The following is an 11,239-nucleotide window of genomic DNA, read 5'->3' as shown; positions in this document are numbered from 1 at the left end:
TTGGATATTTGAAACATTTATCATATCAAATACATATTATAAATATTAGCTTCTTCCAAGGACGTAAGGAGGGGTAGGTCGGGCCCTTTTGTATTTAACATTTAATATTTTATACATATTTAATTTTTTTAATCATGAATTTTCAATATAAAATTTCTAATTCCATCCTTCATTAACTTTTAATCTCTTGTTTTAGTTGACCGGAAATTAACAAAAGGATACATAATTGTATATCATTTTGGGCGCGCCACGCATGCTGTAGCCGCATTGTCCAAATGATTGAGTAGAAAGGGTTAATTGCACTAAACATCCTCAAATCATGATTTAAAATTCTAATTTATTCATAAATTTTAAAATATTTAATTGGATCGTTAAAGTATCAATACCATATTGATTAAGCCTTTTCGTCAATCTAATGTCAGTTCGAGCATTAAATATAATCTTGAATCTAACACAAAGCTATTTGAAACGCTATATACCTATTACACAAGCAACTTAGATTTGACGTGTTAAAAGAAATATACAATACCATTAAAATTTAGGATATCTATTTCTTTTCTTTTAACACTTAAGAATTAAGTTGTTCATGAAACAAATACAAACATGTTTAAAATTTGATCCGCATGTTTTAAATATACTCAACATAAAATTTGATCTGCATGTTTTTATATAATATTTTTTAAAAGAATTTATTTTAAAATTCAATAAAAATGATATATTAATGATAAATAAATACATAAATTTGATGTTGGTGGACTCAAAATTCAGTGCCTTGGTTTTTGCTTCGTTGCAAATGCCATTTGTGCGACGTAAAAACGAAACCCAAATTCAAATCCATTTGCTAATTACAAAGGGAAACAAATAAATCCTTCATGGAAAAAAGAAAAAAAAACCGATAAGATCGAGAAAAAAAAAAAGGGAAAATTATTATCGAGCGTCAAAAAGTGGGGCCCAAAAAAGCACATTTAATTATTTTTCATGTTTTTTTAAAAAAATCATTTAAAAATATATTTTAAAAATGGAGGGCCCACTTTTTGAATTTCAGGTACGTTAGGAAACGTTGGTTCTTAGATCAGACGTCTCAAATTCAAACCTAAAAGCATTGTTTTTGAATTGGACATGAAATCATATCTTGGATTTTAATAATTTTGGATTAAAATTATGTAGAAATAATAATAATGATAATAATAAATTATAGTTCCAGTTTTGACCCTCTATGTGAATCAATAGAAAAATAAATAGTTAACACGTTGAATTCATTTCGTACCGTATGGATAAAAGAAAATTAATAAGAGAAGGCAAGGGCTAAGGAAGATGGTTTTTTTTTTCAATTATTATAAATTTATGAATTTAGAGAGAAATTCATAAATAGGGATCAACATTCGATCGAATCGAGTGAAAATATTTCGAGTTAATTGAGTTGAGGAGTCCTATTTTATCATCCCAACTCGATTTGAAATTTTCTCGAGTTAAATTTAAAAATTAAACATGTCAAATTAAAATTTTGTTACAATATAACATAAATTTGGAACTATATATATTTAAAAAAAATTCAAAAAATAAAAATAAAAAATACTTTAGTATGATAAATTTAAATAATTAATTAACTTATTTAGGTTGCCAAAATTATTATTCTAGAAAATTTTAATTTTTACCTTTATATATTTTTTGTTGAGAGAAAGAGAAATTTGTTAATTTTCAAACTTGACAAGGACCAAAAGGGTATTTACACCAATATATTATTCTAATTATTCGAGTCGTAAAATTCAACTTAATTGAATAACTCATTTCGATTAACTCAAAATTTGAATTTTTTTTAAATTTTTTTGAATCGAATCAAGTTTTGTTCACCGTTATTTATGAAGTTTCATCTTTTAAAGGTTACTATAATTTTCAACAGGTTTGATATTATTCTAAGGGAAGGGTTGTGTATGAAGGGTGGCTCGGCCCCCGAAATAGAAATTTAAAATTTATAAAGTTTTAAACTAATATACGATAGAATTTATGAAGATATAACTTATTAAAATGATGAAATTACATTCAACTTTTTATTTTGTCTTCTACTTTCAACGTGATTCGTGAGAGTGCTTCACTTGTTGAAAAGCTCGACACTTTATAAGCTTTTTTTCGAAACGAATCCAATCTCTTTTCAACGAATTATAATTACAAATACAAATAATACGAAATAGTTATAAAAACAGGGATGAAATGATAATCAGCCTATTATTATGAACGTATTACTTTACATTTCAAGTGAAGCAACAACTTTTTGTTTATTCCTTTTTATAATGCCCTTTTCAGAAAAATAAATAAATAAATAACAAATTTTCAAGTAAGAGAAGGAGAGGGATAGTTATGTAATTTCAACTCTTGTTTCTTATTTCGAAACTCCTAATTATAAATAAAGAAAAGAAAATGGAGGATTTTCAAAAAACCATTGGAAACGAAGGCAGTGAGAGAGGAGAGTCAATTTTGAAGATCAAAGCGAAATTTCAAAAACACTCACAAAAGGGGGAAAAGAAGAAATGGGAGATATTGCTTTGTTTATCGATGATTTACCATCAGATCCTTCAATTTCACACTGTAGAATTTGCCACGAAGAAGAATTTGAAAGCATGAAAAGCTTGGAAGCTCCTTGTGCTTGTTCTGGCTCTGTTAAAGTAAAAAAAAAAAAAAACGATTTTATTCTTTATTCTTTTGATTTTAATGCTTGTTTTCATGTTTTTGATTTTTTTTTTTTGATTCTCAGTTTGCACATAGAGATTGTATACAGAGATGGTGTAACGAGAAAGGGAACACAACTTGTGAAATTTGTCTTCAGGTTCGCAATCTAATGATCACATAAAAAAAAAAAGTTTCAAAATTTTAAACCTCCATTTCTGGGATTCTTCAAAGCTTGTGATTCAGTGTTTAATGATTTTCATTGCTTCATTTAAAGAACTGTTGTTAATGATTGTTTATTTAATCTTATTAGAACATTTAACAATTGGCAGTTATTAATGAAAAATTTCACTGTTCAATTAACCTTTTGTTTTTTTCTAAATGATGAAGGAATATGAACCAGGATATACAGTAATAGCACCTTCAAAGAAGTCTCAACTAATTGAAGCTGCAGTAACCATTAGGTATAATCTTTTAAACTTTCTTTTTTCGGATCAGTCCGGTACAAACCACTATTTGTTTAGCTAATAATTAGTTCAATTTAATCGCCGGTGAAATAATGATTTCCGGTAATCATAATTTTTTTGCTAAAGAAAATTGCCAGCTTTGTGCCGTTGAAATAAAAAGAATTTTTTTTAAAAAAAAGTGTTCATCTTTATTTTAAAAAAAGGTTCTCTAATTTTAATCAAAAAAAGCCAGAGACCCCAAACATGCTTTTTTCCGCTAATTACTGATTCACAACGGGGCCTAGTAGCAATTAATTATACTGTGATCTTCTGCAAATTCTGTATTTTACTTAGCAGCCTTTTCATTTAGCAGTCTATTATTTTATTTTATTTTAAAAATTTTTAATTTTTTGTTTTTGGTCCCTCAGAGATAGCCTGCAAATTCCCAGAAGAGAGGTTGAACCACTAGAAGTAATGAACGACGAAAATGAATTCTTTCAATGTACTTCAACCATTGAAAGAAGCGCCGCTTGTTGCCGATCAATGGCCCTCACCGTAAGTGTTTTTTTTTTTTTTCAATTTATTTAAATTTGCTATATCCATATTATGATTTGAGTGAAACCCTTTACCTGATCTGAAAACCACTTCATTGTTAACAAATCATTGATTTCTTTATGGTTTAGATAAAAGGTGAAATTCTATAGAAGGTTCCTGTGTTATGTGTTTTGGTTGATTTCGTCCCTCTACTACAATTCTATTAATTCTATCAAATAATTTAGCAATTTTTGTATAGTTCAATAATTTTTTGCATATTTTAAAAATATAGAATATTTGGTCACTTATAAAAAAAATGGAAAGGTGTATGGGCTGGATGGTAGTAGGAGCTGGGACCTGCCTCCACTCAAATTTTTTTTTTTTGGAAAATCTCATTAGACCCTTGAAATTTTTAAAAAATTTAATTGTCCCCCTAAATTTTTTAAAGTTTCAATTAAACTCTCTCAAAATTTTTTAAAATTCTCATTATATCCTCCAAATTTTTAAAAATTTTAATTAAACCCTCTAGAACTTCTAAAAGTTTAATTAAGCCTCCAAAACTTAATGTCTGAATCCATCACTTTTTACACTAAAAGTCGTCAAATGCATATGGTATAGGGACCATCTATACAATTTGATCTAAATAAAATGGGGTTAACTATTGCACATGCATTTTATTTTAGTAGTACTACACATGCATGTTAAGTTACTAATGTTGGTTTGTTATTATGTTAATGAATTGCCAGTTTACCGTGGTTTTGCTCATAAAACATCTCTTTGCTGTCATTAATGGCGAAACAGATGATTACCCGTTTGCACTTCTTATGGTAAGAAAATCCACCATTGTTGTACTAGCTATACTTTTTTAGCATTTACAGTATTAGGAACAGTTTACTTATTTGCCATAAATTTTTACAGATACTGCTTTTGAGAGCCACCGGAATTTTACTCCCAATGTACATAGTAATTCGATCAATTACAGCCATTCGAAACAACATTCGACGACGACGACCACGACAACATCATGTCAGCTTTCTTACCTCAATGCAATGTTATAAAATTTTCGGGTTTTTTCTTAACGATATCGCCTTGTTTCAATAGGATTCCGAGGAGATTGCCATGTCTGAAGACGATGATGATGATTGAGCAGCAGCAACTTCACATTGCCCGACAGATATAATCTTGTTGTATGTTCTTAAATCAATTCCCACTTTTAATCTGGGCATTACATTGATGCCCATCTTGTCCAAATTCCTCAATTTTTTTTGGCATCAATGAAGTATTTATTTGCAGTACTGTTTTAAATGAATAGTCAAAATTTATAAGCTCAAGTAATGCTATTACAGTGATAATCTTATATAATTTTTAAATAAAATAACTAAAAATAACATATTCAAAGATTTTAATAAAGTTTATAGTATAATTTTAAAAGAATATTCATTTTACCTAAAATGTTTTAATGGTGGATGTAATATAAATTTATATTTTATATAATAAATGGGTAGCAAGCAATGCAGCATTAAATTTATATACGGTAGATGGCCTAACTTAGAGATGACTGCAACATTTTCAACAAAGTCAGCTGATGGGCCCAATTTTTACAGATTTAAGATGAGTTACGTTTAATTTATTTTTTATCTCACGTATAGCATCTAATATTACTACCACGGTTACTTTTACACTAATAATAGATAGACATACTCTACCAGTGCTACAATCCCATTGAACATACAAATGATTAATAGTTTGGAATCTAATATATGTTATAGTTAGGTTTGGAAGCAAAATTGGAAAGTTGAGTGAGTTAGTATAGTTTTCCATATGACGTTTGGCAAAACAGAATACTGACACATGGATTGATTGTACTTTTATTACGCTACCAATTTTGTATTATAAATTTTCATTCAACACAATCAATTTCCTATTTTAAAACACCCTGCAATTTGTTATTTTACTTATTTACATAATATAAAATAGTACATGTGCTTTTGATGTTAAATTCAAAGTATTAACGAGTAACTATGTATTTTAAATAAATTTAATACATTACAATGTGAATAATATCTATATTTTAAGTTTCCATTAAACCTTCTTTATTTTCAACATAAAATCTAAAAGTTTATAATTTTAAAACTTCCTAAATATAAAAAATTATCATAACCTAAGCAATATTAAGATAAATTGACCCATGAATTAAGGCATATATTAGCAGTATCATATATTTAATCAAATATATGAGTACAAAGATTGAATTAAGACATATTTTGTTAAGATAAGATACAAGTTAGTTTGTTATCTAAGTTAAGGTAATTTAGTTAGTTGTTATATATTGTAAAGTTATAAATATACCGTTCATGTAAGTTAGAAGTATGAAATATAGAATAAAGATATATTTTTCAGTTTATGGTTCAAGATTCATCATTTTTAATATGGTATCAGAGCTAGGTAAGGCTCTAATTTTGTCATTCTCGAATGATTTGTTTGTGGTTAACAATTTGTTAATAAAAAGTAATATTTTCTAGTTTGTTTACTCAAGTGTTTTGGTAGAATTTTGGTATGATCTTAGTTGATATTTTGTTTATTTGTTCTTTATTTTCTTACTTTATTAGTTGGAGTAGCTTGGAAGAGCAAACAAATACAATAACAACTGCAACAAGTGTGGAGGTGTTAGATTACAATCATCCATTGTATCTTCATGCTTCAGATACATCAGGTACACTTCTTGTGTCAAACCAATTAATAGGGATAGAAAACTATAGCATTTGGAGTCGATCAATGTGTACAACATTATTAGCTAAAAATAAATTGGGATTTGTAGATAGTGCATGTTACAAGGGTCTATATAATGCATCATTACATCTTCAATGGTAACGGTGTAATGCTATGGTTCTTTCTTGGATTTTGACTAATGTTTCTAAAGAGCTTTCAACATGCATAGTATTTGCTTCTTTTGCATCTTTAGTGTGGAAAGACCTTAAAGAAAGGACAAGCTTGAAGGTTCAAGAATTTACTTCTTGCATAGAGAAATAACATCTCATGTATGGGGTGTAAGTTTTGTTTCTACATACTTTACTAAGCTATGTTTATTGTGGGATGAATATGATGTGTTAGTGCCATACTCTTATTGTGCCTGCGAGAATTCAAGGAAAAATGTTCAACATATCAATCAACAAAGGTTATTTCAGTTCTTGATGGCTTAATGAAACTTACAATGGTGTCAAAAGTCAAATACTATTCATGCAGCCTTTGCCTACAATTAATCAAGCCTACTTGTTGTTGATTCAAGAAGAGTCACAAAGATAGATTGCTCATAGTTCTAGTAGCCTAGAATCAATAGTCATGTATGTAGCATCTCAAGGTCGTCAAAAGAAAAGGTTTAATAGAACATTTGACCATTGTAAACTAAAATGCCATAGGAGAGAAAACTGTTATAAACTGATTTGTTATCCTTCTAATTTTAAGATCACAAAGAAGAAATCATATCAAGCTATTAATGTTTTTGCTTCAAATGGATCCCAATTAAAGATGCTACTCAATACAGTTCAGAAGCTTCTATTCCTTCTAATACAACTCTTATTTTTACACAAGATCAATATCAACAAATTCTAGTGCTTCTTAACAAAAGTCCTGATGTTACAGGAGCTGCTAATATGGTAGGTTTGGCTACTAACACTCAACACAACAAAGATTTTGAATTGATTCTTGACACAGGTGCTACCAATCATATGATCTCTATATTAGATATTTTAGAAAATCTTAGAGATTGTAGTCCCAATTAAATTGCAACACCCTATACCCGACCCGATTTACCAAACCCGGATATAGGATGCTACAATATTTAAATACTTAACAAAATTTTACAATTGGCGAAAACCATACTGAATATTCTTTTTATTTATTTATTTTCTTTTCTAAGTCAAAATTTTTTAAAGGAAACATTTATTGATTACAAAAAATTCTCAAAACAGTATAAGACATTACGACTTAAATCCTTTTTAAACTAGATTTAATCATGGCGTAGGATACTATTTGCCATATTTTCAAAAGTGCCCTTCTATATGCATAATATTGCTTTTCAAACCGCCACATTGGTTCATTCCTGGCTTGGTCCCTCCTGGTGCATTGGTTCAATTCCAAGAACCTGCATTACATATAGACGCTTGTAAGTTCAACGGAGCTTAATGAGTCTCAACCAATATTACCTTTACGCGATGTTGTTGAATTCCTCGACTTATGGATTTTGGACTTCCTTTCAGACTTTGGCTGATACTTTTCTAATTCCTAGCGGAAACAATATGCCAACCTCTACACTTGACCCCTTTATACACATTGTAGCACCCTAATTTTAGAAGATTTAAAGTTTTAGGCATATAGCCGTAAACAGTCTGTCCGGCATGGTGTTATCCACCCAAATGATCATTTTGGCGCATACGTGTGGGCGTTTAGTATCTGCCACTTAAGTTAGTAAGAATTTGATTTCATGATATCCTGCTATATTAAGGAGACGCTCATGTTAAAGGATAAAAGGGAAATATGGGATGAGTATTCACCAAAGGTATAGTATGCCCGGTTTGTATGGACTACTGTGCTAGTTAGACTTTAGTAATCTGGTTAGAAACCAACCGTATAGTTTAGTCTGATAAGTTTGATGAAGGAAACTTATTTATACTTTTCTCGAAAATTGTAGGCCGATAAGAAGGCAAGTTCTAATACGTATGACACTTGTTAAATTCCACTAAGAAAGATGAGTCATATTTATATGCGAAAGTGTGTTATGAAATGGGTTCTTTTTCCTCTTCTTTAAGTGGAATTTATAGATACATTTCTTAAGTCTGGATGTATCTCTTTATCGATAATCTAGAACCTAAGGTTATGTCATGATCAGTGGCTATTCTATTCTTAGGTAAGTATTGCTATTCTGCATGTTAAATTCTAAAAGAGTAAGTCTGTAATAGGTGCATGAATGGTAAGATGTAAGTATAAGGCTTTACATGGGAGTTGTCAGTGTTTGAATCGATAGTAAATTGTATAAAAATGAGTCCTAATGATGTTCTTATGTTCTGAAAGCAGTGTTTGTTGTTGGTTCGAGATGGATATTTAGACCTGGAGTTCTGAACTGCCGTTAGTGAGAATCAGGTGAGTTCTTGCTGATTCCTGCATGTATACTATTCATATTGAGATATACCTGTAGGAAATTGATTAAACTGTGAACCAGAAACTACGAAAAGTATAGTATGTATCTGAACAGTGAATATGATAATTTCAAGTATGTAATGATTGGCATACGAGTATTGAAACATTAAAGATTGGCTGAAAATGTATATGTCGTAAATGCATGTTATGAGATGTGTGTCTTGATTGGGTGTATGTTAGTGAAGAAAAATGTTGTATTTAGATTGTGTTAATGCATGAAGAGTCTGTTAAGAGAGTATGTGTCTATTCATTGCAGTGGTGTTTGATGGAGTTCATCGGGACTGAAAATATGAGCTTTGATATGAACTTTGAAGGAAAAGTTCATGGCCATGGCACCCTCTAAAATGATCTAATGAATGGTGATTTCCCAATGGGGTTCTCTGCGTGTCCCAAGACGATGATGGGAAAACCTCATGTAATGTAAGTTTAGGTGAATCTATATCGTAAGCACGACAACTAAGATTAGCCTTTGTGGCGTACTCTATATGATTGCCTTTGTGGCGTGTTCTGTTAGGCCTATGTGGCATGAACTGTCAGAAATATCTGGTAAGCTATGGATCTGAATGTGGCGTGTCTGTCTTTATGATATGGTATGAGTAAATTTTAGTAGTTTTGTAATAAGTATAACCAAGATAATATAATTATATGCTCTAGAATAATAGTTGAATAAAGTCGTAAGGGTTTCATGAAAAAGAAATGTGTATCTGTATGTTGAGAAGGGTATCTATCACAATGAAATGTAAATATGGAAAGTAACTTGTATTGTATTTTCTTCTAAAATTATTTTGAATCTAAGTTAATGTTTTTTTGAATTATGAGATTCTGGTATAGCATATTATGAAGTTCATTTGGATGGTAGACGCAGTGAAATATCAGTATGGATATGTGTACAAAATTGGATCAGAGTATGTTTGAGTGTAAATTAATGGTATGAAATTCTACGTAAGTATTTGCCTTATATATATGTATCCGTCCAAGATAATGTCAGTGAGAAATTGTTTGGAAAAAGAGTATGAGTTAAGGTATAGATGGTTGAAAGTGGTTTATAAGGGTTTGTTATGTTAAGTAAGTATTATGGGATAAGAGGTCTGTGAAATGATTGGAATGATTCCTCTGTTAACAAGATATAGAAGATTAGGTATGATAAATGCATGATAATTGGCGTATAAAGGAATGCTAACACTATATTGGTATCAGCTGAAGTAAATGAGGTAGGATATAGCTGGCTCATAGAAATTCATACAATATTGCAAAGTACCCATAAAGGTATGGTCATAGTGAGTTCACTAAGTACTCTTGTACTTACAAGGTTTGTTATTGCTTTTCAAGTTTGTTGAGAAGAGGCTTCGCTTGGAAAGGCAAGGCTAGGAATACACCAAGCTGGTGGCGGAGTGGGCTATTATGCATATAGTGGATTTGTGGCGCAGTCTTGAATACACCTTTTTGAGTCTGTCTTAAAATAAAATTCTAACTTGTAAAGATCTATATCAAATCTGATGTAATAAGTTATTTATCATATATTTTATTTTAAATTTCCAAATATTAAGTTTTTTTTTTGAACTTTAAATAACAAGTTTTAAATACATAAGAAATTGTAAATTGTTTTTGTTAAATGTTTTGTATCATTTAGTAACACCCGAGATTCGAACATTTCAGGGTTATTTTCGTTCACGCAATCAAACTTATACGAAGACCTAGGATGTGTTGAAGACCTAATTTGGGCTGCTAACTCCTCTATATATAAGACATTAGGGGTTGATTGGTTTATCAATTTAATTTATTTTTTATTTTTATTCTTATAAATTTATTTTATGATCCATCGTAATATAGGAATTAATTATTACTACTTAGAATTAGTATTATAAAAAATACTTTCGTTATTTATTCCATCCTCCTTTGGGTACGATCCTCGGAATACTTCCAAGTATTTCGTTGTACAATCTATATTACAATTTGACCCGTGCACTTGTGGACACCGCCGTTCTTAACTCTTATATTTTAGGGTGTATTATTTAACTATAAACAATAACTCGTTTATAAGTAGTCAATCTGCCATGCTTTTTGGGCGTCGTGGAAAAAATCTTATATCACGAACTAATCGAGGATGTGCCCCATCAAAAGGAACATTCAAATGGAGATGGAGAATTTAAAAGTTGAGTTTGTGATCCAAACATTGATGATCCCTCGAAAGGTGTAATGGAGTGGATTGTATTTTGGTGAGAAATGGCTCGAGATGTGAATGAGCGAAGGGTCAAAGACTCTAAGTGTGACAGCTCGATTTTTCAGTTGTGTCGGAAACAGTGGTTTGAGGCCACCAAATTCAATGAGTAAGCTCATAAATTTTATTATTTCATATTTATGAGTCAAATATGATTTTAAAAGGGTTTTTGAATTTGTAATTTGTG

General features: G+C 30.2%; 1 protein-coding gene across 5 annotated transcripts; it reads left to right on the top strand.

Moving 5' to 3' along the window:
* The first annotated feature begins 2,419 nt into the window (after positions 1–2,419).
* On the top strand, positions 2,420–10,621 carry LOC105764068 (uncharacterized). Of its 5 annotated transcripts, none has more exons than XR_008191730.1 (11): positions 2,420–2,660; positions 2,750–2,821; positions 3,052–3,125; positions 3,536–3,662; positions 4,388–4,468; positions 4,560–4,667; positions 4,743–4,828; positions 6,251–6,354; positions 8,712–8,777; positions 9,091–9,254; positions 10,164–10,621. XR_008191730.1 is itself a non-coding variant. In XM_012582521.2 (7 exons), the coding sequence occupies exons 1-7, from the start codon at positions 2,526–2,528 to the stop codon at positions 4,785–4,787; spliced, it is 642 nt and encodes a 213-aa protein (XP_012437975.1). In that variant the 5' UTR covers positions 2,420–2,525; the 3' UTR covers positions 4,788–4,946. The 5 variants fall into 5 exon arrangements, 1 of the variants encoding a protein (XP_012437975.1); XR_008191729.1 differs by having other exon boundaries at positions 9,091–9,380; XR_008191728.1 differs by having other exon boundaries at positions 9,091–10,621.
* Positions 10,622–11,239: the final 618 nt, after the last annotated feature.

This window comes from Gossypium raimondii, chromosome 12 (assembly GCF_025698545.1).
Source record: "Gossypium raimondii isolate GPD5lz chromosome 12, ASM2569854v1, whole genome shotgun sequence".
In the NCBI taxonomy this organism is placed as follows: domain Eukaryota; kingdom Viridiplantae; phylum Streptophyta; class Magnoliopsida; order Malvales; family Malvaceae; genus Gossypium; species Gossypium raimondii.
This window is presented reverse-complemented; position numbering and strand designations above follow the sequence as displayed.